This window comes from Crocodylus siamensis, chromosome 1 (assembly GCF_052110815.1).
Source record: "Crocodylus siamensis isolate JL-2025a chromosome 1, ASM5211081v1, whole genome shotgun sequence".
In the NCBI taxonomy this organism is placed as follows: domain Eukaryota; kingdom Metazoa; phylum Chordata; order Crocodylia; family Crocodylidae; genus Crocodylus; species Crocodylus siamensis.
Genome location: NC_143395.1, coordinates 169976205 through 170003646, shown reverse-complemented (window position 1 = coordinate 170003646; position 27442 = coordinate 169976205). Strand labels below are relative to the sequence as shown.

The window sequence follows — 27442 nt, the reverse complement described above, 5'->3', positions numbered from 1 at the left end:
TCAGAGATGATACAAAAGGTAACCAACTGAAAATGAAACTTTTAGACTGTGTACATTTAGGGAGATTAGGGGAAAATTAGATTGTGTTAAAAACAGCCACCTGATCTAACTTAGTTCACCCAGGTACAGACCTTACACTGGTTAGGTGGATCTACATACGAACTGTGCAGAAGTTCAGAACAGTTAGATTGGTCTAAAAACAGCCAACCTGATCTAAGTTAAGTGTACTTCTGAGGTAGTCTATCTTAGCTTGGGTCCAGTAAGACCAACTTTACTGAACTTCTGTACAGTTCCCAGTACAGGCCTGGGCCTCAGCCCTAAAGCTGCACTTTTCCTACCTCTGACCTGGCACTGAACTATTTTTAGCCACCTGGCCTCTCCCCTATCTTCAGACAGACACCCCCCCAGCCCATCAAACCCATCATTCCACATGCCACTTACAATGCCAGTTTTATCAGCTTTCTCCAATGCTGGTAGCTGAGGAAGTAAATCCCAGTCAGGGAAGGTGCAGGAGGGATGGGGGTGTAGGTTCACCAGGAGGTGAACCTACATCTGAGGGTAGGGGTAATGGGGGGCTAAAAATAGCCCCTGGTCCCAGGAGATAGGGGAGAGAGCACCCCATTTCTCTAAGACCTCTGTAGACTCCATGAGCCCCCCATATTGTTTCAAACCAGCAAACCCCTCTGCAGATCCCACCTGCCCCCTGATCCCCACTGCGGACTCTGCCTGTGCCCCCAATCCCCCTGTGGACCTCACTTGCCCCCAGTCCCCCTGAGGACTCCCAATCCTCCCAGAGCCTATTAGCCACCCTTACCCCCCCACCCTCCCCCGCTAGTCCCCCCCATCCTGACTTACCTTAGATCAGGTAGCTATTTTACATGCGATCTAACCTCCTCCTAACCTCCCTGAATGTCTGTACACATCCTTAAAGATACCCAGGTTGTTCAAACTAGACAACAAAAACAGCCTTTAATCCATTTCATTTAAGTTTTCATTCAAAGACCAGGAAGTACCTCTGTCAACATAAATGTTTTCTGTGTCTACTAGACATATGTCAGTTTTAATTACAAAAGATTCTGTCTATTTTATTTTTAATGACTCATGGTCTCAATTTGAATTTTAGTTGATGTCAGCGTATGCTCCTTTCATTTTTGTTTACTTATTTTTGCTATAAAGTTATGGCAACACTATTGTCACCACCATCAATCTCTGCTTGGAGTATAGCTGATCAACACAGTTAGGAGGCTAAAAATATAAAAAATAATATCTTATTTGTATTTCTGGTTATTTTATTTTCGTTTTGATGTGCCACTTATCTTTGTTCACCTCAGAGGCCAAAGGTACTGTGACACACCTTCAGTGAAATATAACTATATGCCTCTAAGGATAGAAGAGGTAATCTTTTGCCTGAAAGAACATATGTATACCTATTACAAATGGAATTTCTGAATGTTTTGAAATAAAGGGGAAATTACAGTATTTTTGTTGCTAATTTATTCTTGCAAAAAATATCTTGGTGTTATTTCATTGGTGGGTCTTACAAGTTTCTGTTCTAGTTTGGAACATTTTATAAACCTTTCTAAATTTAAACATCCACACAAAGCAATGATATACAGATAGCTTTTCAGAACAAACCAGAAGAGTTCTGTTTATTTCCAGTACCTCAAAGCAGAAATTTACTATATAATACTTTAATCCTTTCAGCGCCCTGGGATGTGCACTGTGGGGTAAATTTTCAAAGCACACTGCGTGGATTTAGCTGCGCGACTCTTATTGATGTTAATGGGAGTCACACGGCTAAATCCCTGCACAGCACTTTGACAATTTAGGGTTGTGTGTCAAAGGAAAGGACATTGGTCTGAACTGATGAAACAGCTGGATATGAAAGCCATACTGAATGCACAGGTTTAAAAGTTGTCTCATACAATAAGGAATCTAATTAGCCAGCCTCATGTCTTAGTTCTCTATGTTAACACCTTTTGACCCTATGCTTCTTTAATACATTAGGCCCTATGTTAGTCACTTGTGGCACTTAACTGCCCATCTAGATACCAGAGATTTGCTTTGCTTTCATGGATGAAGCTAAAATAAGAATGGAATCTGTGCATTTAAGAAAACAAAATTTAATTATCTAACAGTTTTCTGCTAGGGAAACTGATATTTGGTGTTTTATGTAAAATACTGTGTATGTAAGATAGTGTATATAAAGAAAAAGCTTTAATGATGCTGATCTATCAATTATATCAAATCTATCACTTTTATTACTGAATTAACTAGAATTACAGTCCAATGAAAGCACAGATAATACTGAAATTAGTCATCTCTTCATTAAAGGGTATTAATAACAGCAAGCACATTGCATTTTTTTAGTTTCTTTTTCCCCTTTCTGGTAGCTATTACTGGAGAGGAGGAAGGGCAATGAGGAAGTAACATATGATTTCATTCAGATCATAATTTTCACTGTAGTTACCATGAGTTTCTGGTTTTATGATACAGTAATAGGAAAGTAACTCTACTGAATCTGTTGATCTGCCAACCCTTGACATCATCTGGCAGACAACTCACTATCAAGATTTATCCTACTCACTACCAGTGCTACAAAAGCAAACAATAGTTTTTTGCTGGGGAAAGATTTTTTCTCATATTTTGTTTTGTTTGTGTAGGAAAGGAGGAAAAGTTGACTCTCTCCGTGTTCCCAGGGAAGAGGCTACCTCTTCTGAAACAGGGCTCCTGTGATACTTACAAGCACTGCCAGGCCAGAGGTGTTTGTAAAGATCACTGTCCCAGCACACATCAACCTTGATTTTTAGCTTGTAAAATGCAAGTAGGTGAGTGGATTAGTTAAGGGTTGTTATCTAGCTAGCTATCATAGACATTTCTAAGGTGCTTATCCCCATGGTAAGCTTCCTCCAAATACATGATTCAGAGAAAGGGGAGAATCTGCAGGGAAGGATTAGAACAATCTTAATACTTTTAAATGATACCCCACTTTCATTTATAACAACAGAGCCCATATATGACAGACCTTTTCCTACATATCCTTTTTCTTTGCTTCTGTTGGTAGTGACTTCTCTATAAACATCATTTGGGGAAATTTGAGAAAAGGGTGGAATATTTTAGCCTTCTGGTTAAAACCTTATCTAGTGTACTAGTAGTGAGGAATTCATGATAAAAAAGAAATGTTATAGCCACACAATGAGGAAAAAATACTATGTCCGTGGTTTGTATTATCCATTAATAGATATGTATCTATGTTTCTCACAGTTTATTTTAGTTACATAACAACATAGTTCAGGCAACTGGACACTTTTTTTTCCTTCGGTCATAAAGCCATTTACTGCAAACATTTGCTATTATATGAATGTTAATATATTTTTTAGAACTAATGTATATATTTTTCCTATAACTCTCTTTAATTAAATGTATGTTGTAGACCAACAAATTTTACTACTTTGAGGAAATTCCCCATGTATAATATATTACTCCCAAGCACCCTAATAACATTTTTTATTTCATTCCTTTTTAAAAAAAGAAAATTTATGTTGATTCCAGTAAAATACATTTATTTTTTGTGTAAACTTTCTGGAATTAAGTAACACCTTTCAAAAAACATAATGATTATGTTACTTGCTTTCTTACAGTCTTTAAAAGGAACCTGAGAATCACGGAGCTGTGCCTTTAAAAAATAAAGTTCCAATAAAAATCTATTAACTTCTTTCAAATATAGCAATCCTCCTGTCCAGCTGTGAAAAGTACTAGATGATACTTATTTGCCATTTGTGTTATTTACGGTCCATGACTTTTATGGTAACTGGTTCCTATTATTGGTTTCTATTAATGTAAAACATAAGTGAACATAAATGAGGCGTGAATCATTTCTTTTTATTAGCCCCACAGTCTTCACTCAGTGCTTGCAGTAACTCCAGCTGTGACTTGTTAGTGATAACCTATTTAAAGAAGGAAATCTTTAAGAATAAGGGGCATGATTAGGATTCTTTGTCCATTCATATTTTCAGAAGGTTTCACTACTTCATTGCAGGATCAGCAATGGCAGAAAAAAATAAGAGTTAATTAGCAACCACTAAAGCTGAGTTGTCACAAATTGCACTAAACTTAATATGGTATTAATTACACTTCAAGTGAGTTCATATTGGTTACTACTGAAAGCTAGGTATGGTGTAAGTCACTTTTATAGTGCAAAAAAGGACTTTTTCCTGCTATATATCTATATCATTAAGTGATAGATACTGATTTAATCAGTTATCAAACAATATAATTATAGCTTTTCAAGTAAAATATTTAAAATTGTAAGGAAACCATGAGTGCACAGAATATAACAGAACATGAAATCTGACTTTTCACAAAAAGGTTTTCAAGAAATAGCAAATTCACCTGCATTATTTATATTGTTTTGACTTATACTAGAAGGATTAGTTATAATCTAGTTCTGCATTCCTTTAAAAATGTATATATTGCTATAATAAGAAAGACATTTCATAAAGGAATAAAATTTCTTAATATGAAAACTGAAAAGTTTAGGCTTTTCAGGTGTTTTCACACAACTGCAGTATTTGTGTGATCAGATTATTTTACTACTATTTTGATGTGGAAAAAAGAAGAACTCTAATCACCCCATCAGTTCTAGAAGTGTATATTTTTTTACTAAGCAACTTACATTAATATTGAAAGAAATATCCCCATATGCATTTCTCACTCTCTATCTACTGTTTTAGAATGTGTAACCATAGTGTTATCCACCATTTTCTATCAGAATGAGTTGCTTTCATTAATTGATTTGGAAGGAAAACCTTGCCCATTCTTTTCAACCACTACCTATACTCTTTCATCAGTGATATGTCACAAATGAATAAAAAGAAAAGAGAAGAACTGTAACCCCACAATAAAACACTTACCTTTTCCTATACCTATCAGGGGCCCTTTCGTGATACTGCTGAAGTATTGCTGCAACGCTACAAGCCTTTGGAACCAACCTTGCGAGCGGCAACATCAATCAATTCACTAGAGAAGGCCAGAGAGGAAATGAAAAGAGAGGAATGGAGAAACCGCATACATGACAATGAGTAAGTTTTTTGTTTTTTCTTATATAGTTATAAGAACATTTTCTTTATTCCACTGCTTCCAGAAACCTTTCATGCCTGACAAAATGAAATGTCAAATCTGACAGGTTACCAGCAAAAATTCTACATACATATTTCTAAATCTGTGTTCTTATTATTTTATAAACTGTTTGGGGCAGAGACCTATCTTGTAATTTTATGAGATGTGCCATTTGCACTTGTGAAACTACAAAAGGATCTGTAAAAAATATTAATTATAATAATGTAGGATGCAAAAGATAGGTTTAATGGAAACAAATTAAGCAAACAAATTAAGAAAAACTCTTTTTCAGTCTTGCAACCTGCTTGGGGATAGACACTATCACAGTCTTTGTGCTCATGATGCTTAAGGACTGGGGGCTCAGTGCAAAAAGGGATTTATATGCATTTGTCATGTTTTAGACAAAATGTATGCACATTTTTTCTGATGTGAGTCATCAAAGTGCTGTTCAGATGTTTAGGCTTATGTGAAGGCCTAGGTTCTTCAGCTTAGATTCACACATTCCAATGCATCAGAGAGAATGATTTCATGGTTTGAAATATATAAGTATTGCACATGCTTGGATTATCAATCTTTTGTTTAAAGTGTGCATGCATACATGTAAGGTAAACTTAAGTCAGGTTGAAATTCAATAAGGAAACAAGGGCATAAATAATGTATCCAATTGACCCAGTTTCCTGGGCATACTACATGACTAGTCAGTCATATTACATGGTGTCTCTCAAGAACTCATGTTCCAACAATCTGATTGGTAACTAAGTACTCGTCTCTAATGTAAACATGCTGCGCTCTCCTGGTGTGCACTTATGAGCTTTATGACAGTTTCTGATAGCCAGGTTGGGTTACAATTTGAAAGGAAACAAAGGCTGTTTTTCACTAAAGGCAAGTTTTGTTTTAGCCATCTATGAGAACCGGTTTATTTCTGACACCTTCATGACACTTTGCAATTGGATTTGCAAAGATAAACATTATAGGATAGTGCGTGTATCCTTACATTTCCAACATGGGCATTTCCTCAGATCAATGTATGTAGCATTTTTTCTGGAAGTTAAATATATGTGGAAAGTATCCAACGCTCATGTCTTCAAGGTTACAAATAAAGAGATGCTAAGCATTTCAGAAGTATTTGAAACTCCACTTGAATAGTGAACACCATGCAATGGGCATGTCTACATGTGATGGTATATCACTGCAGCAACGTGGTCTGGTGACGTAGTGTCCATGGGTGTCTACACATGAATAGCAGCTACTTGGCCGTAGCAGTGCGCTTCCTCATTATAGCGCAGCACTACGACCAAGTAGCTGCTATAACTAACTGTGTGCCACACATATGACACAGTACAGACAGTAAGTGCCATGCTTCAGTACTTCCACGGCACAATAACAATGTTGCCATAGGGCAACATGGAGATGTACCCAAAGTGAAGCACCTATCATGAGTAATGATATGGGCATATTTCATATACAGAAATGCGTTACAGCCCCTAAGCAATAGTCATTTATCATACTATTATATTAATTAATTATATGTATTATATTAATAATGTCACCTTCTTATTCAACAGATGTGTTCCCTATGTATATTTAGAACCTGTTTTGTTTTGTTACTGCTTAGTGACAAAAATAACATGTTAGTATTTCTTGAACTTTTTATTGTAGAAACTAGGTTGCTATTGATGATCATTAAAATTTGTTTCTTACTTAGATTCTTTCCCATTTTACACATCAACACAATTGTTGTGTATGCTTCCATTTATTTGTGTAATTATATTTTAACAAAAAATGAAGCTGTGCCAATACTGAGTTTTGTACCAACATTGCAAGGTTAAATTTAACCTTAGTTAGTAACACTTTGTCTGCTGCAGAGAGCTTGAATTGAAAATAGCATAATTATATAGGTAGATCTGAGTTCCAGATTTTGCTTTGATAACCTTTATTAATGTGCATGATTTGAAAGAAAGAAACAGAGAGAGAGAGAGAGAGAGAAGCTTGCTTTTCAGATAGCAGTTTAAGTTTGCAGAGCTAGTAACTTGAAAAACATGACTTTTTCTATTAACCTTAGCTGATTATATCTGGGAGACATTAGGAGACAATGATGGTATTTTACTTGGGTTTTTTTTTTAAAAAGAGTCAGTTTATGCATTAGAACTTTGCTTTAATAAGTGATCAGAATTTATCAGCATGAGTATCCTGTGCTTATAAAAAACTAGAACTCTTGGTTCCAAAATGATACCTTTTATCAGACCAACTGGAAAATGGCAAGAAAATTCTCCTTTTCTGCAAGCTTTCGGGATCAAAGTCCCTTCATCAGGCTCTGGGAAAATTGTAACTAGTACAAGATGGTAAAAAGTCCCCGTAGGTAGGAAATAAACTTCATTTTTGCACAGAGGGGGCTGAAGATGGAAATCTGTCTTTCTGGGTCCATGAGAGTGTCTTTGTGAGCAGTGCTGAGTAGCTCTTTGATGTGTTGATCAGGTAGAATTCCTTCTCTGGAGGTGTCAGATGGCAGGCAGGGAGGCAAAAAAAAACTTCCTTGTTCTGCAGTGAAGTAAAAAGTCCCAAATTGTCTGAAATTCAGCATCTTCCCATGTTTCAGGGGTGTACTTGGTAGTTGTGTTGGTCTGAAACAAAAAGACATACAAAAAACTAGAACTCTTGGTTCCAAAATGATACCTTTTATTAAACCAACAGGAAAATGGCAAGAAAGTTTTCCTTTTCTGCAAGCTTTCAGGATCAAAGTCTCTTCGTCAGGCTCTGGGAAAAGTGTACATGGTACAAGATGGTAAAAAGTCCCCATAGGTAGGAAATAAAAATAGGTATCCTGTGCTTATACACCTGCGTTGGCCCCAGCAGTATGAAAAGCTTCCCTGGAGAGAAGCACAGGGCAACTTGCCCTCAGCAGTTTCTGAAGCCCAGCCAGTTGGTATCTGGGGACACCAGCCCCTTGTGCCAGCTGGACTGCTAACGCAGCCCTAACCTAGACTGGCCCCTGCACCCTCTACCCACTGCAGCAGTCTGGTAACCTGGCTGTGACCTGCTGCCACTTGCGATAGCATCTACCCCCCTGGACCTGCAGCTCCATGGCTGCATGCCTGCCAGACCTGGATGGGGACCACATGGCCACCTGGGCTGTGGTATGGGCACTGTAGAAGGTGCCTTCTGCACCTCTGGGCCAGTTGCCAGTGGGTCATGGCTGTACAGTTGGCGTTTGTGTGGCATTGCTGTCATGTCTTTCCGTGGCCTGGACTCTGCCATCTGGGCAGCTAATGCCCAGAAGATGTGCTTATTGTGGTGGCCCACTTTGAATTGTCAAAGCTTGTCTTCCTGGCCCCAAATGGCCAGGAGGTCAGCCACCTCATCTGCCCTCCAGCTGGATCCCTGGTGCTGGCTCTGGGAAGTCTCCTCTGCTTGGGTCCAGCCACTTACCTCACCAGCAGGGTTGCTAGCATTCCCTTTTTAAAATGACAAATGCTCTGATAAAACAAAACCCAAATTCTCTCATTAAAATACCCAAAATCCACATTCTTCCATGATTAAAATGAAACACCACTATATACAGAGAGAGAGAGATTAGTTGGGTAATGTTCTATTGATACAGTTACAATTTAAAAGCAATTTGGAAGCCTACCAGTGCCTCTATTATCATAATAAAATAAATTCTAAATATCTATACACGTTGGCATTTGCTTTTTTTTTATCATAGAAAAATCAGAGCTGCCCCTGCCCCCCATAAGATGTGGGGACTGCTGCAGCTAGACCTGCAACTGTTTTGTGGCACTGAGCAGCAATGATATGCCTGTGCCCTGCCCCTGCCCATGCCCTTGCCTCCGACTTCCAACCAACAGTTTTACATCCTATTCTCATAGGGAAGTTAGCAGGCTGTGGAGTGGATGCCTACACAGTCAGGTGGGTGGCCAACTGGCTTAGGAACCAGAGAGTGGTGGTGGACGGGTTGTTCTTGGCCTGGAAGGAGGTGGGCAGTAGGATCCTGCAGGTTTTGGTCTTTGGACCAGTGTTATTTAATATCTTCATCAGCAATTTGGATGAGGGTGTGGAGAGCACCCTCTCCAAGTTCGCAGATGATACCAAGTTATGGGGCAAAGTTAACACACTGGAGGCCTGGGAGCAGATACAGGCCGACCTGGACAGGTTGGATCAATGGGTGGAATGAAATAGGATGCAATTCAACAAAGATAAATGTAAAGTACTCCACCTAGGAAGGAGGAATCCCCATCACACCTATAGGTTGGGGGATGAGCTCCTCAGCAGTTCAGAGGCTGAGAGAGATCTTGGAGTCATAGTTGACTCCAAGATGAACATGAGCCAGCATTATAACGAGGCCGTCGACAAGACCAATCGCACCTTGACATGTATTAGTAGATGCATAACAAACAGATCAAGGGAGGTGATGCTCCCCCTTTATGCAGCATTCATCAGGCCACAAGTGGAGTACTATGTCCAGTTTTGGGCACCGCACTTCAAAAGGGACACGGAGAATCTAGAGAGGACTCAGAGATGGGCCACTCACATGATTAGAGGCCTCCATGAAAGACCCTATGAGAGGAGGTTAAGAAATCTGGATCTCTTCAGCCATCACAAGAGACGTCTGAGGGAAGATCTTGTAGCCGCCTATAAGTTTATCAAGGGAGGACAACAGGGAATTGATGATGTGCTATTTACCAGAGCACCCCAGGGAGTAACTAGGAATAATGGGTGCAAACTAGTGGAGAGTAGATTTAGGTTAGACATTAGGAAGAATTTTTTTACATAAGGGTGGCCAGAATCTGGAATGGGCTTCCAAGGGAGGTAGTACTATTACCTAACTTGGAGGTCATCAAGAGGAGGCTTGATAGTCACCTGGCTGGGGTCATCTGACCTCGGTCCTCTTTCCTGCTAGGGGCAGGGGGTCGCACACGATGATCCATTGTGATCCCTTCCAACTCTACAATCTGTGAATCTATGAGTCCTGCCAATGCCCCTTACTCCTGACCTGAAGCTCTTGCCTGCACCTGACTCACTTCTTCCTGACAGCAGCTTCCTCCCAGCACCAGGACATGGGTCCAGCTGCAACTGTCCTACCCACTGCTTTGTGGCTCTGACCAGTAGCAGCCCTTGCTGTTCTCCCTACACCTGTGCCCAGGCCCTAGTGATCCCCATGCTCTTCCTGGAAAGCCCTCAAGTAGAGCTCAGGGACTGGGCTGGGCAAGCCCCTTCCCTTCCAGGCCGGCCTTCCCCTGAACAGGCTGCTTTATCGGGGCAAGGAGGCTCCAAGCCTGGCTCTGGTGGCTGCTCCTACCCAGAGTGCTCCCCTCACCCCCGCTGCCACCCCGGTGCATAACATGCACCCATAGACCCTGCTGCCACCTCAGTCCTCCCCACTTCCCAACACCCACTCCTACTGCCACCTCCACCCCTTCCTCCAGCCCATCACACCCTTCAAGTGGTTCCTGGGCCCAGGAGCACTTCCCCCCGCAAGGTCAGGATTGCATGTCCCAGCACCGCTGTGGGCTCCTGCTGGCAGGTCCAATCCCATCTGGCAGCTGGGCATGCAGGGTGTGAGATTTGTGGAGGGAATGTGGGGTTTGCAGGGGGGTGGGAAATGGGCATGGGGTTTGTAAGGGGGTATGTGGGGTTTGTTGGAGTTGTGAGTGTGGGGTTTGTGGGTATGAGGTTTGTGCATGGGTATGTGGGTGGAGAGGTTTGTGGGTGGATTGTGGGGGGGTTCATGGTTGTGAGGTTTGTGGGGGGGACACCACATGCCCACCAGCCCACCTCCACCCCTGCAGCTCATAGCTTCCACAGCTGACAGCAGCAGCCAGCAGTGGGCCCTTGGAGTGCTCATGGCCCGCTGTAGGCAGAGCCTTTTGGTGGTGCATGGTGCTGCCTGAGATCTGGGGGCTACATGTGGTGTGGAGAGCTGGCCTGGCCTGCTGGTGTGTGCCTTTACACAGGACCAGGCCAGCTCCTGCTGCAAGCCAGGGCTCTTGGAATTTCAGGCAGAGCTGCATGCCATCTGGCCAGGCCAGCTCCTGCCTCCATATGGCAGGTACATGGAGACAGGATCTGGCCCAGCCTGATGGCATGTGAATCATGTCTGCAATGCTGGGAGCCCCAGCTAGCAGCAGGAGCTGGCCCAGTCCTGTTCGAAGGTATATGCCAGTGGGCTAGCTCTGTGCACCACATGTAGCTCCCAGGACTCAGGTGGCAACACACATGGCTGGGGGACTCTGCCTACAGCACGCCATGAGAACCTTGAGGACCCACTGCTGGCTGCTGATGCTGCCACCAGCAGTGGAGGCTGTGCGCGGTCAGGGGGGCAGGCATACAGTCCCCCCACATCCACAGAGCACATAGTCCTCACAGTCTCCCCACCCCCACGTCCAGGCTTACCGGGGACAGAGCTACTGCAGCCAGCTATGCTCCATTTCTATTTCCTCCAGCACACCGAGGCAACGTGCTGGAGCAGCAGGCATAAAGAAACTCTGACCAGGTGCTAGAGCATCTTCTTGGAGGACCCAGCCTCCAGTTACTTCGGGACATACTCCAGGAGCACAGCCTGCACTACTTTTTTAAGGCACATTTTTTTTTGACACTGGGATTCCCTGGTATCAAACTTAGAGTTGTGGCTGCAAATATGCAATGCAGAGAACATTTTTTAGTTTGTGGCATGCCTTCTGCAGCGTCTCAAACTGCTGTGAGATGCTGCAACAGACAGATGCTTCCTTGTGTGGATGCAGCTGTAGGGTTTATTGATGCAATGATGTCTTTTTAGAAATGAAAAATAAAGAAATCAATATATGTTATTTGCTGGTAATGACAATTTTTTTGTTAAGTGAAGCGCATCTTGAGTTTTTATTTTTCAAGAATGGGAATCCTATGTGGATAGTATCTTTAAAGAAGGAAAAAATATTTATTTCTAGTTCTCAACCTTTGCAGAGGGTTCCTACTTATCCCCCTTCCTCCCCTTCAGCTCATACTTTGAGGGTTCTTTGCCGAAGTAGTGTGTTTACTTGAAGTGGTAAAATTTTACTTTTGAGGTTACTTAGAATTTGCATTTGTAGGAGAGGTCCTGCTTCACATGCATTCAAGACCGGATTGAGAAAGCTCTGAAGAAGCCAAGCCAATTGAAATGCAAGGTGGGAAGGTCTCATGTCAAGGCCTAAGATGACTGGTTTGTCTCACATCAGGTTGGCGGTGCTCAAAGTAGACATCTAATTGTGTGGCAGCCTAAACAGGGCTCCAGTAGCATAACTGAGTGGGGAGACCCAGGCAACAGCCCTGGATAAAAAAGCCTTCAGGGAAAGGGGATAGAAGCAGTACAGAAATAGCCACCATTGGCAGTACAGAAGTTAGCACTGCTGCTGCCCAGTGTGTAGAGCTGCCCTGTTACACCTCTGCATGTCTCTTCAAATATGTATTTTTATTCAACTTAAAAATGAGCTAACATAGCTTATTTTTCTTCTCAACAAACCTAAATTTACTGATCAAGATCTAATAATCTTGCTTTCATTTGTTTGTCTTATGTTTTACAATGGCATTTCTGAAGATTTTTACACTTAAAATTGGCTAAGGTAAGTGTTTGAAATATAAATGCTCTACTCCACTGTACTGAAGCAGTACTCTGATGCCATGCAGAGAATGGACTGCATGATGTGAGTCTTATTATCCCATGAATACTACTTATCTGTCAGCACTGCAGCTGGGTTTACTACCTCTGCTAGATTTCTACCAAGTAAAAGTTGTTCTTAATCAAGAAGAATTCTCAGCTGTCTAGCTACAGCAGGAATCTTTCCCTTTTTCCAGTAGAACTGAAGGTATGGTTTTGTCTTATTAGGCCATTTATTTTTGTATATGTATGTTTATTTTACCTTTTACTTGGACAGGAACTGGAAAATGGATTCCCAGCAAGTGCCCACTTTACAGACAAGTGGCTGGTATGAGAGCCAAAGCTGGAACCAATACAGTTAAAACGGGGTGGCAACCCCTGGCCTGTGGGCCAGATACAGTCCCTAGCCCCATGTCATCTAGCCCATGGGGCATCTTACGAGTCCAGAAATTTGATGTTGGGAAAGCAGTGACACCACTCCCCCACAGTCAAACTTCTGGAGCTGTAGGGAGGCCGGGGCCCTGTGGGCTGGGATTAGGCACACAATCCCTGTGCATGAGGCCCGGAGGAAGTAGTGCTAGGCCCCTGAAGATCAGTCCTGACAGGATGGGGTAGTACCAGGCCCCAAGGACAAATCCTAGCACATGGAGGTGGGCAGGGACAGCACCAGGCCCCCAGGGGCCAATCACAGTACTCCAGGCAGGGAGCAGGTGGTACAGGACCCCAGGACTCGCTCCTGGCTCTGTCCAGGCTGCAGACCAGCCCTGCTCCATGCAGCTTGCCCACAGGGCCAAAAGGTTGAGCACCATTGTGTTTAAACCGTTGAGAATGAAAAGTTCTCCTCCTTGTTGTGTGGACTGGCATGAAACAAAAAATAATGATTTTTGCTGCATCTTCAGGGGACGTAACAAGAATAACATGCTCTCTAATGGATAGAAACATAAATTAATTTAGGTACCTTTGCTGAGATCTGGCCCAATTCACATGAGTGATGCTCCAGAGTGTTCTCTAAAGGGTGTTTATAAAGTCAACATCATCTAGAATTAATTGAAAATCTACAACAGAAAAGGACACTCCAGTGCTTAAAGTGCTAGCTTGAGGACTACATTTCCTGAACTTCTATAGACTCCCTGTTATCTAAGACAAGCCACTTAGGGGCAGATCTAATTTGGTTTTTGTGGTGCCTACATTTAGACACTTTGGCACTGGATTTATGACCCAGTCCTGATGCCTTGTTCTGGGCAAGCACAACCTTCAGGCTGACCATAACTCTGTCTGTTTGACAATAGGAAAATTTTATTGATACACAATGACAGAAAATAAAAGTAAGCACAAGGAGGGAGCAGAAAATCCAGGCAAAGCAAGATGATTACAGAATACAATATCAATTTTCCAGTCCCAGGGGGTTCACAAGGAGAGCCAGCCAGCCCCATCAGCATCTACATGTGTTGCGGCACACTATATAATGCCACCATAGGACAGTACATGTGTTGACAAGTACTATCTCAGGGTAACATATATTACTTTAGTGTGGCCTAATGGGGCCTCGTGTAGATGCTGAGACTTTACTGAGGCGCTAATTAGTGAGCTCCGCAGTAAACAGCTCATGTCTACTATGCTCTTGAGCATGTGGGGGAGTGGGTCCTCCTCCACATTTTATTCTCCTCTTCTCCTATTGAAACTGGGCCATTAGGCAACTAGGCAAGTAAGAGTAATCCTGCCTCTGTAGCCTAGTGCCATAACCTGGGTTCCATTCTCTCTTCCCAAGATTCTTTATGCATTTATTTTGAGACTCAATATTTAAAAATCAGAAATATGCCTTTTCAACATGCTCAAAATGTGGAACATTGCTCTAATACAACTATACTGCTCCCAGCTATGTCATTTAGTACTAGCCAACTCAGGTATCTCCATATATATGGATAATCTGAGGTAGCTATTTAATTCTCTGCCACAGGAGGTAAGCATAATCTGTCATGAGAGAAACGAAACCTACTCACTTCCATATTGTTTGCCATTAGAATATTTCAGAGCCTTCCACCTGAGTTTTAAGTTTCTCTTTAACTAACACCCAGACCTATTTGGTGGTTTCAAATTACATGCACTATTTTTAGAATGGATTCCATGTCTTTCTGATATGCAAGCAACTGCCTATCCCAGGCTGTTTTTAAGGGAATTGCTTAATGCTTATTACAAGAGGATAGATTCCCTCTGTGCATCAAATTTCATCCATTAAAGGTATCTCTAAAGAATTTTCTACCTGAACACCTAACTGGGCATGTCTACACATGCATAGTAATGTGCATGAATAAACTATGGTGCTTATTACACCAGAGTTTATTGCTCTTTGGCACATGATTACTTGTGCACCCTGGACAGCAGCATGTTGATCTGGGTGGGAGCAGCCCCAGCTGGAAGGAGGCTTGGGGCCACTCTCCTCAGCCTGCCGGCCTGGGGCTGCTCCCCCAACTCAACATACTGCAGAAGGGCTAGCTGGGGCAAGAGGGTGCTTCAGTGAGGGGCTAGCCAGCAGGTAACCCCTGCACTGAAGCACCCTCATGTCTCAGCCAGCCATAGCTACATCTATGGGTTTGCTGCTGCAGAGCTTTTTACTCTACAGCAGGATAGTACATGTATTTACAAGTACTGTCGCTGCAAAGTAAATTAATTTACTTCAGCCTAATATGGGAGCACATGTAGATATGCAATATTTACTGCACAGCTAATTTGTCTATGTCTCACGTAGACGTATTGACTAGGGCCAAATTCTATTCTGCCTATTAACTATTTAAGTACATGTAGGCACCTAAATGCAATTTATTCCACTCTGCTTAAATCACTGAAAAACTGTTCATACAAAAGGTGGGTGGATCCTCCTCCCCTTCCTCCTCAAAGCTTTTTGGGACTCTGTTAAGAGTCAGATGATATTGTGCTATGCAAGTAAATGCGCCAGTGGATTTTCAGAGACTTAAACAGGGGAAATAAAATTTCACTTAGGCACACAAGTACATGTAGATGTCTAATAGGTGGAATAATATCTTACTGCCACTGTCTAAACTTCCTTTTTGAGCAAGGTTACCAAGATGTTAATCACATAAATAAGCCCTTTGCGTATACAGCACAAGAGTCAATAGTTGGCCCAGAAGTTAATACTAATAAAAATGAGACAGTTATTTTGCATTCAGCTAAATATTGGGGGAAGATTTTTTTAAACAATACATTATCTTATGCTTCAAGTTACTGTTCCTTGTATTTTTTTAGTTAGCTGCAAAGAAAACGGCCACTTCATTTCATGTCATAGAATCCTATCATATCTAAGAGTCTTTTTTTTCTTATGCCTGGTTTTTCATATGCTTTGCAACTTTAGCAATTTGCATAGTTTCTGGATTGTTATTGTATTATGATAAACAGGGATTATCATACATTTTCAGATAATGTTTTCTTAACAATTCAACTTCTATTTGTAACTCTTCCATTTATTTTAATTACTAGCACAGTGTGCAACATTTATTAATCAGCAGAGTCTTTTTAAGTTAAAATACTAAATTAGCTAACCCCATTAACACAGAATACTCCAAACAAGCAGTAATAGGAGAGGTAGTTACTGTGCAAATCGTATTATACATGCGGGTGCTCTAGGGCACAGTTAAGCATGATTACCCTCTTTTGATCCAGTATTCCTCTGCCTCTTCCAGCTAATTTCCAGTGGAAATTTACAAAGTGGTGCCTTCATTTTTCCATCTTAATTTTTCTAATGAAGTTCTGGTACTTTATAACACTGGGGATGCAGATAATAAGTCTATGTATAATTAAGAAGTTCTAGAATTTTCTGCAAACCAGATCTCTTATTTTTGCTTCAAACAAGAACTAAGCTACCCTTTTGTCTGCTACCTTACTCCAATGTGAAATCTGGATTGAATAAAAATGGCTACAGGATTCCTAGTTTTACTGACATCTGAACATGAGATATGATTGATAAAGTAAGTGCAGCTATGAATTGGACATACCGTTAATATGGCATTTCATAAAATGCTGTAAATAATGGATCCTAAAGAAGTAACTGATAAGTTATCATATTGAAAGTAACTCAACTAGATATATAAAAGTGGATTACACTGACTTTAAATTGTAAATAAACCTAGATTTTTAACATGCATTTGTTATGGGCAAAATTATAGGTATTCCTGGCATAGTTGTGCTGGGACAAATTTAGTCTCCTTCCTGCCCTGCATGCCAAAAATAATCAGATGCTAACAGTGGTGATAGCACAGTGTCCCATGGAGATCATGTCTAGATAGGATAGAGAATTTATTTCAGGTTTTGCACCAGTTTTAAAAACTGAAAATTCATGAGATTCCTCATAAAAATAAATATTTCACGTGTCCCAGGTGGTGAGTTTAGTACAGTTTGTGTGGAGCTAATTGCTCATGGTCTTTTTTAGACTGATACATTATTCTGTTTTCCTTGTATTAAAACAAGATGACAAGAGAGAGTCACTAATGTATAAAATGAATTTATGTGAAATTGTAGGAGAGCTGTTCACACACCTGTAAGTTAGGTGGCAGTATTTCTAATACTAAACCATAAAAATGTGCGTTGAAAGCAATGTTAAATGTGCAACTAGAAATTACTAGCATAAGCATGTTAAAGGAAGCAAGTGAATCTAACCTAGTTATCTGTTCCTAGTGCAACTCATGGTGCCTAGGCAGTTCAGCATCAATGGCAGTTTGGATTCCTGTAGTAAAGGACTGCCAACCCCTTCTCAGAAGTATGAATAAAAATTAAGTATCTGGCTGGCACCTGGCTATAGGCCCAAACTATTGTTGGTAGGCTACTATTAGGCAGATCCAGAGAATGGGCTGAAGGTCCACTACTGCTGCTATGAAACAGTGACAGCCTCTGAGATTTGCCCCAGTAGGCTGGCATGGCACAGGATTGAGACAATGCTGCTCAGCAGAACATGGCATCTCTGACAGACCTGTGTTCCTGTTTACACTGTACAGGAAACTTCCCAGCTTCTTCTCTCAAAACGACATCAGCAGTAAGCCCTTAGAAATCCCCTGTTGTTGCTACAATCAATATCATCCCAGGTAGAAGATCCGCAGGGACCAGGAGGTCTTCAATCTCCTGTGCAATAGCTAAACAACAGAATGAGAGAGCCAAGGAGTGGAAGGAAAGAAAGGAGGGTGAGAAGGTAAAAAAAAAAAGGAGGGATGGAATACATGGAAGGAGGGAGCAGAAAGAATTGAAAGAAGAGTACAACAGAATGAATGAAGAGAAGGAGAAAGGATTTTTTGTTTTGTTTTGTTTTAGTAGAAGATGGCTAGGAATGTATAGGAATGATCTGTATCATTTTAGCCCTAACACTATTCCATTTATATTTTTTAAGTCTCAGTATTTTACTTTCAGTAATCTACAAGTACATCACTGAAGTTTGCCTGGGCCAAGCTTGCTTGTCAATCAAGTTCCCGTGCTCTTTCACTCTCTCAAACTGGCTGCAGAAAAAAGTGTGCCAGACAATTTACACAGCTAAATCTGTCTCAAAGGAATAAAAAAATATATCCTTTCTCAGGACATCACAACCACTTGGGGACTTAGAAACTGAAGGAGGAATGTATTGAGAGAAGACTGGCCATTTCTGTGGTAGCTCACAATTTGGTATTCAACTGGACATCAGAGCACTCAGTTTGGGTGTGTCTCCATATGTGGGAATGTGCATTTCCTGGGGACATCTAGCAGCAGCACATCTTTTTGCACATATTGGTGCCACTGCTAGTTGTCCTCAGGGAATGCCCCTGCACACACATGTGTTGCAAGGTATCCCTGTCACAGGGTAGTCAAAAAAAATATTTTAATATCCTGCTCTATGGGCAGTCTACCCAACTTTCACCCTCCATGCTTTTATGTTAATTGATATACAGAATGTGGGACGCTGCCCTGATCTTTTTACAGAGACAATCTGGATTGTGGTCCTGGCCTTATGAGCCAATTCCATGGCTCCATACCTTCCCTATACCATGCCCCATGCCTCGCAGATGGCATCCTTACAGATGTTCTACCAATAGCTGATACAATCCTTCACTGTCCCTTCTGATCCCTTGGCCTCTCAGCCTCACTCTGGGTCTTCAGACCTCTCAATCTCCTTGCACAGTCCCTTCCTTGGCTGCCAGACCCACTGTGTCTCCCTCTCAGCCCCACTCAGGTTGCCAGATCCCTCAGTCTCTCTTCTGACCCCTCTCTCAGCCCTCAGACCCCTCAGTCTAACACAACAACTCCCTAGGCTACCAGCCCCCTTGGTCTTTTTCCCTGCCCCTTTTGGTCCCTTCTTCTGGACCCTTTTAGTTCTCCACTTTCCTGGCCATTCTCCAGGTGCTTGGACCCATCTGGTCCTGCACTCTATTCCTGGCCCCTTGCTGGGCAGCTGGATCCTTCTGGTCCCACTATACTCACTGGGTCTCACTATCCAGGATCTTAGACCTGTCTGGTCCTTCACTGTATTTCCTAACCTCTCACTGAGCCATACTTTATTCCCTGACTCCTCACTGGGCCTGTGGTCCATGTGGCCCCTGTCTTCCCTAGCACCTACCACAGGCAGCTCCACCACACTAACCAGCCCCAGTATATTGGAGGACGGGATGGAGGATGGAATCCACGACCAAGGAGGAATACTCTGCTCAGGTCCGGACCTGCAGAGAGCAAACCAGGAAAGCCAAGGCTGCAATGGAACTCCAGCTAGCTACAAATACCAAAGACAATAAAAAGTCCTTTTTTAGATATGTGGGGAGCCGAAGGAAAAGCAAGGGCAACATTGGACCCCTGCTAAACCAGATGAGATGGGACAACTGACAACCGGTGTCCAGGAAAAGGCAAACTTGCTGAACAGGTACTTTGTGTTACTTTTTCACCAGTCCCATGGGACGTCCCTGCCCACTACGGGACAGGGAGGCCCAGATGAGGGAGATTCCATACCATCCATCAAAGCTGACCTTGTGAAGGAACACCTTGACAGGCTGGATACCTTCAAGTCAGCCAGCCCTGACGGTCTACACCCAAGGGTAATTAAAGAGCTGGCAGGCATCATAGCTCAGCCTCTGGCACAGATCTTTGAGAACTCCTGGTGCTCTGGTGAAGTGCCTGATGATTAAAAGAAGGCCAATGTGGTGCCTATCTTCAAAAAAGGGAGGAAAGTAGATCCAGCAAACTACAGAACCATCAGCCTGACCTATATCCAGGGGAAAGTCTTGGAAAAGATTATCAAAGAGGCCATCCTATACAGGCTGACTGATGGCAATATCCTGAGGGATAACCAGCATGGGTTTGTTGCAGGTGGGTCTTCCTTGACCAATCTCATTTCCTTTTATGACCAGGTGACCTATCACCTGGACAAGGGGGAAGAGATTGATGCCATATATCTTGATTTTTAAAAAGCCTTTGATTTGGTATCCCAAGATCACCTCTTGGCAAAATTGGCTTACTGTGGCCTCGACCTCACCATGATCTGCTAGCTGGGGAACTACCTCTGCGGTAGAACCCAGAGGGTGGTGGTTGACCGAAGTCAATCGTCGTGGTGCCCTGTGACCAATGGGGTCCCTCAAGGCTCTGTCCTAGGCCATTTACTTTTTAATATCTTCATAAATGACGTTGACCTTGGTGTCAGAAGCGGGCTGGCCAAGTTCACTGATGACACCAACCTTTGGGGTAAAACATCCACACCTGAGGATAGGAGGGTGATCCAGGCAGATCTTGACAGGGTCATGAAGTGGGCAGACGAGAACCTGATGGTGTTTAACACCCAAAAATGCAAGGTTCTCCACCTTGGGAGGAAAAATCTGCTGCATGCTTATAGGTTCGGTAGTGCTACACCGGCTAGCACCACAGATGAAAGCGACTTGGGGGTCATGATTGACCACAAGATGAACATGAGCATGTGATGCTGCGGCTAGTAAAGCAAGCAAAACGCTGGCTTGCATCCATAGATGCCTCTCAAGCAAATCCCAAGACGTCCTTCTCCCATTGTACTCGGCCTTGGTGAGGCCGCAGCTGGAGTACTGCATCCAGTTTTGGGCTCCACAATTCAAAAAAGGATGTGGAGAAGCTTGAGAGGGTGCAGAGGAGAGCCACACGCATGATCAGAGGTCAGGAAAACAGACCTTATGATGAGAGGTTGAGAGCCATGGGACTCTTCAGCTTAGAAAAGCGCAGGCTCAGGGGTGATCTGGTGGCCACCTATAAGTTTATTAGAGGTGTTCACCAGGACCTGAGGGAATGTCTGTTCACCAGAGTGCCCCAAGGGATGACAAGATTGAATGGTCACAAACTCCTCTGCGACTGTTTCAGACTGGACATAAAGAAGAACTTTACTATCCAAGCCCCCAAGGTTTGGAATAGACTGCTACCAGAGGTGGTTCAAGCACCCACTTTGAACACCTTCAAGAGATGTTTGGATGTTTATCTTGCTGGGATCCTATGATCCCTGCTGACTTCCTGCCTCTGGGGCATGCGGCTGGACTGGATGATCCTCTGGGGTCCCTTCCAGCCTGAAAGTCTATGAAATCTATATTTGTGCTGCTGATAGTTGTCCCCAGGGACCACACGTTCCCACTCATGGGGACACGTCCCTGGTGTCAATTTGCTGCGCTGCAAATTAACAGCACAGAAAATGCCTGCATGTGTGGTGTGTGCAGTTTGTGGTGCCACTGACAGGTGCGCTTATGGGGACATCACTCCTGTGGCTGCAGCATTCAGAATTAGGAGCATGTCTACACTGCAAGGTGTGGTGCCATATTGAAATACCTAAAAATAAGCTAGCTGGTATACCAGAAGCAGTATAACTACATTAGTATAGCTCTTAGACTAGTTAATTTATGCTGCTACCACTGTTTATACCCTAGACATAAACCCCCCCCAAAAAATAAACCTTTAAAAAAAAGAGCTTAATGAGTTACACTAGGAAGCTGAAACACAGGAGTAAAAACCCTTTGAGTATGAACTGGTTGGACATTTGGTTATGCAAGCTTGTTAAGTCAACACTAGTGCAGTTTACTAATAGTATTAATCCGTCTGTCTGGATTTAATTTTCCATGGATAGGTTTTTCTTCTCCAACTGCTTCCCTCTTCTACCAAGTTCAGAGCATATATTTACCATTGCTAATTTTAGGAGGAGCTACAAAGGGCATACATGCAGTGTATTGCACAATAAAGCTATAACTTTATTGTGCAATACACTGCAATATTATTAATGTTTACTAGATCTTTTTTGCTCTAAAGTTCTGCCATAAAAGCAGGATATTTTTTATGTGATTCCTATTTTATTTTTTGGTTATCCTACTAACTTTTAATGCTAATAATTTTTAAAAGTCACATTCTTCTTGATATGAGTATACAATGTATATCAAAGATCCTTGCTGGATGTAGGAACACTTCAGTACTGCAAACATAGACAGTCCAATCAAGATGTATGTAAGGAACCACAAACATGGATCAGATGATACAATTGGAATCAGTGAAAATAATAGAGTTTTTTTATACTATTCCATTGTCCCGGAACACAAGACACGGAACCGGACTTACCAGCAACTCCAGAGGCAGCGTGTGAGGATTGGAAGGCAGCACCCACGTGGCTCATCAGCCGCCTGCTTATCAAGCTGCAGCTGGCCGACAACATCATCGCGAAACGCCGGCCAGCAGGGTTAAAAATGGCGGCACACACTGCGGAGCCGGGAGAAGGAGAGAGCACAGCTGCAGAGGTCCCCGCAACCTGGACAAGCTGGGACTCGGGAACAAAAGATCAGGAATGGCCAGGACAGGAGCCGAAGGAGAGAAGAGGATCATCCTGGTGACACTGTAGAAAGGCGGTGGAGGAACATCAGGATCGCCTTGCAAGATCAGCGGGAGCAGCAGCCGAACAAGTCTGGCCAGGGAAAGAGAGACTGCAAGGGGCTCAAGAAGAGCTGCAGTGGGGAAGAGCATCGCCGCTGGATCGGGAGGTGCCTTAGAGCAGCTAGGAGCTGAGTGCCTAAGGGGATGTGGCAGCCAGTGTTCTGGTGAAGTGCTGGAAGGGAGCAGGGGGGGTAGTTAAAGGGGCAGTACACCGGGTTTTGAGTTGGAGGTTTTTTTTCTTCTTTTCTTGTGATTTTGTTTTTCCCCAACTCTGGGGTATCTGAGGGCAATAAGCCTGCATGGTGGCTAGGTATGGCTGAGGGGCTTGTACAGGATCCGGTCGAGGGTCCCTGGAGTGAGACGCTGACCATCTTGAAACCACTACACAGGAGGCATGAGGCCAGGGTATAGGGGTGGCGGAGCCCCGTGAGTGACCGCCGGGAGAAACCTCGGGTCTACGAGCACGCCTGATGAACGGCCCTGGACACTGAGGTCAACAAGTCATGGCAGGCGAGCACGGGGTCAAGGATTCGGGCGGAGGTCACCAGCTCAGACAGAGGCGTGAGTCTGTGAGGCGAGTAACATCAATCTCCCGAGTAAGAGCGGCATGAGAGCGACTGGTTGAGGCCTGGCAGTTACATCCATTTACAATTTTTAAGTCTCAGGGGTTTTTTTCTCAAAAACTAATAACCACTTGTAGGTATCCTTGTCCAAACACAAAGACACATTCCAGAGAGTGCAGCTAATATTGGATATTACAGCAAATGCCCTTTAAAGAGATATTCAGTTGAATACTGCCCAAGATGTGCATTTATCTCTCATATATTATTGCTTATTTAGCTGAATATGTTATGATTTTGAAATAAAGATACATAAAGAATGGGTTATTGAGAGTTGCTGTTTGCCAAGGAAGGCAAGGTGAGATCCAAAATAAACCATGCCCTTTTTATAGGATCTGTGTGTAATATGACAGCTTAAATAGTAAACTATGAATATTATCATTTTCATTTAGTTTATCTGCTGTTTCTCTCAAGAAATGGTATTTTGAAACATTTAAAAAATCTGTTTAGGATATATGCTTTAGAAACACTATTCATACTGAATTATGAGTGCTAGGCCTAAAATAAATTCCATGCATATATGGGCAAATCCCTAAACTGCTAGCCTTGTCTTCTCAGGCATCCAATCCCTTGAGAAAGCCAATTTTCTTTCATGTCTGAACAAAAGAAAAATGTACTATTAAAATGCAATTCAGAAGTGATAAAAACTGTAAGTGGAGCAGCCGGCTCACAGCACCTTCTATGTATACTCTGGGACACTGGGGCCACATTAATTTTTGTGTGTGTGTGATGTCCATCCCATGTGCAAATTAGCATTACAAGTACCATAATCTGTCTTAAATGAGAGCCACCTGTCCCATGAGTACATGCTACTGTAGCTTGGTATAATTTAAAGCTCTGCTACTTTTGTGTTTTTGTTTTGTTCATTTTATATAGCATTTGGTTGGGATAGTTGATAATTGTTACTAAAAGGTTCTAAAAGACTATCTTTTTTGTGAAGGGGGGTGAGGATAAAAGTATAAATGACATAAATCATGGTTGCTAAATACTAATTTTCCCCCAAAATATTTTTTTCTAAATCCTATTTAACAATCAAGTGTTAAAGCACTAATTTTATTTCCCTCTTCATAAAAATTATTGTTTGACAAACCAAATCTCCTGTGTACTTTAGCCTTCAAAAAAGCTCTCTAATTTCTTTTTCAAGATGTTTAAATTAGCTACACCTATTCTTATGACAGCCTAGGCAAAATAATATTTTAAACTTCTGGAACACAAACTCTTAATTATAGCTGTATTGTCCTTGACCTACCTTACACATGAAAATGGTATTTGTAGGGCACAGAATAAATAATACCTGTTGCTTTGCAAAACATCAAGAAATCTTAAGATTTTATTCTACAGTAATATGTAATAATTCAGAACTGAATCACCTCCCCTCCATCTGGCAAAACTGTATAGCAGGGGGTTTAGGAATAGGATTATATTTTGTGAAGTACCCTTTAAATACTCCTTCCATACCATGCTGTTGAGAGAGGGGACTTCCCCTTCCCCTACTCAATAAACTCTGGGACATGGCCAGACAACTTGCAGATGACCATGACAGCTCTCATCCACATGAAAGCCGTCTGTTTCACTGCTGGACTTGTGGCCCCTGGGTTCCATCTGTCATGGGCAGCATGGCTGCACTAACAGATAAGCCTTTTCAGTGTGGCTAACGGTGTTAGAATCCAGCCCTAAATTATTGCTCCTCACTTTACACTAGTGTTATATAAAAAATAAGGTGAGCTCAGAAGCAACAGACACTCTTTAATCTATGGTCTAAAATCAGGACTGTCCAACTTCTGAGTTACACTTTTAGACCAGGGTTGTCAAACTGGCAGCACCCAAGCCACACACCTCATGGGCCATATGCCATGAAGCCACCAGTTATGTGGACTCCCTGAGACCACCCCTCCTCTACTGCGTGAATGGTGTGAGCCCTTCTTCCTTTGGAGTCACATAGGCAGTGCAAGCCCCATCTCTGTTGCTGCCACATGAACACAGGGCACACCAGTCCCTCTCCTTTTGCGTTGCCCAGCCCCTATAGCAGCAAAAGCAATGTGGGGAGTGGCAGCACACAGGCCAGATTCAGCCCACAGGCCACCAGTTAGACAGCCCTGGTCTAATATTGCATTGAACATCATTTGTACTATCTGGGTGTATCTGCATGTGAAATTAATGCCATGCAATAAACTGGCACATATTGTGCTGGAGTTTATTGCTCCCAAGTGCAGCATCTTTACATGCTCCTGGGACAACAGCAGACTGAGCTGGGTTAGAGCAGCCCCAGCCGGCATGGGGCTTGTGGGGTAGGTCAGCCTGCCAGCCCACGGCTGCTCTCTCCCAGCTCAGTGTGCTGCAGAAAGGCTAACTGGGGCAGAAAGGTGCTTCAGCATGGGGCTAGCTGGCAGGCAGACCCTGCACTGAAGCACCTTCATGTCCCAGCCAGCCCCATTAGTGTCTACATGTTTGTTGCAGCACACTAAATAATGTGAACACAGGATAGTTCCTGTGTTTACAAGTACTAACCTACAGTGGAGTTAGTTTCCTGTGGCCTAATAGGGATGCACATGTAGATGCTAAGATTTTACTGTGGAGCTAATTGGACAGCTTCGCATTAAACATCTTGTGTAGATATATACCCACTGTATAGTAAGTCACTACTCAGAGTGAGCAAGAGGGGCAGAATTGGGATTTTATGATGTTATTTCTAAAATAAACTGCAGTCTGTTGTTTTAGTTAACAAATATCCAAGCAATTACCTATTTGTGCAGATACATCTTCACATGGAAACCTCAGTAGCATCATCTTATAACTCTATTTCTGTTCTGTGGCACTGCTCTTCATTTTGAAAACTGAAAGCTCAGAAAATGCATAAGCCCTAAGGCAACAATGAAGGAAACATAAAGAAGTTAGGGAAAAATCCTGTGACTTATGTGGCTTGCAGCCACAGCAAGATAGCAATATATTTACAAATATGTTTTATCTTTCAGGTTTTTGCCATTTTCTTCATGTCAAAAAAACCAGAAGTATGATCCATTAATTCAGTCATCAAGTAAATATGGTCAAATAACTTACGGGACTAAACATTTCCGAGAAGAACATCATGAAAAATGGGTAGCAAACAAGGTGAGTTACTGCAAAATCGGGCAATGTCACTGGTGTCTAGATCAGGATAAGCAATGTTTTTGGGCAGAGTGCCAAGAACACCCCAACCTCAACTTATAAGATGTTGGCATACCAGGGGTGGAGAGTGGGGAGCTGTGAGGAGCCCAGTCCTTTTTGTGGCAGCACAGCTTCGGCCCCTTTCCCACCATCTGACCTGAAGTGCGCATGCCAAGCAAAATGTCTTTGCATGCCATGCTCTGGCACACATGCCAGGGGTTGCCAACCTTGGTTCTGGATTGTTAAAACTAAAGAATAGTGGGCCTGATCCAAAAAAGACTGAATTCAGTGGGGGCCTCTGAAGCAGGTCATGAAAAGTGCTGTAAGAAAGCTGACTGTTGTATAGAAGATGCTCAGTTTCTTCATTTCTCTTTGTAGTCAAAGTTGAGGGCATTCAGGTCCTCTCAGTAGATGTTTAGCACTTTGCCAAGTAAAGACAAATTATTGGGGTAAATATGCTTTTGATAAATGCTATATTATCTGCATTCATTTTGAAAAAAATGCTATTTTATGTACAGCATTTTTTTGATCTGGTAAAATAATAAGTTTTTGATTCCTAACACTGCAAGATGTGATGTTTCTCAGAACAGTTAACATTATATAAAATATGTGTTCAATCAGAGAAATTCAGTACAGGATAGGATGTCAAAAGTGTAAAAGCTTCAGTCATGTACAGCATCAGTCACAAAGCATGAAATGGAAAAAGGCAATTGAACAGTTCCTTCTTGGCTGTTTTCATAAATTGATAGCTTTGGGAAGTAAAAGATTCTGAATGTATGTAACCTCCCTGTGGACTTCACATAAAGCAGGTAGAAGAAAAAATATTCTTACACATCAACTCTACCTAAGCTAGGACCTGTTTGTTGATGGGACTGCTGCTTCTGTGAGATGGGAAGAATTAGTTCTGTATTCACCATTTGCAGAATTAGTTAGGAGAGATTAAAAATGAACTAGAAAATATTTTTTGACATGTTCAATGCAAATAGTGGGCATTCACCTTGGTCCCTTAAACTGTGTCAGTGGTGGTAATTAAGAACTAATCAGTTTTCAAACATTTTTTTCTCTCTAAATGTAT

The 27442-nt window shown here is 42.4% G+C and overlaps 1 protein-coding gene across 2 annotated transcripts in view; it reads left to right on the top strand.

Annotated features, from left to right (window-relative positions):
* The window catches only part of SPATA17 (spermatogenesis associated 17), a 158706-nt gene that overhangs the window by 97083 nt on the left and 34181 nt on the right, over positions 1–27442 (top strand). For both annotated transcript variants that reach the window (XM_090031528.1, XM_090031529.1), the window contains exons 8-9: positions 4933–5081; positions 26196–26331. In XM_090031528.1, the coding sequence (XP_089887654.1) occupies positions 4933–5081; positions 26196–26331 (285 nt within the window). The remainder of the gene's footprint in view (positions 1–4932; positions 5082–26195; positions 26332–27442) is intronic.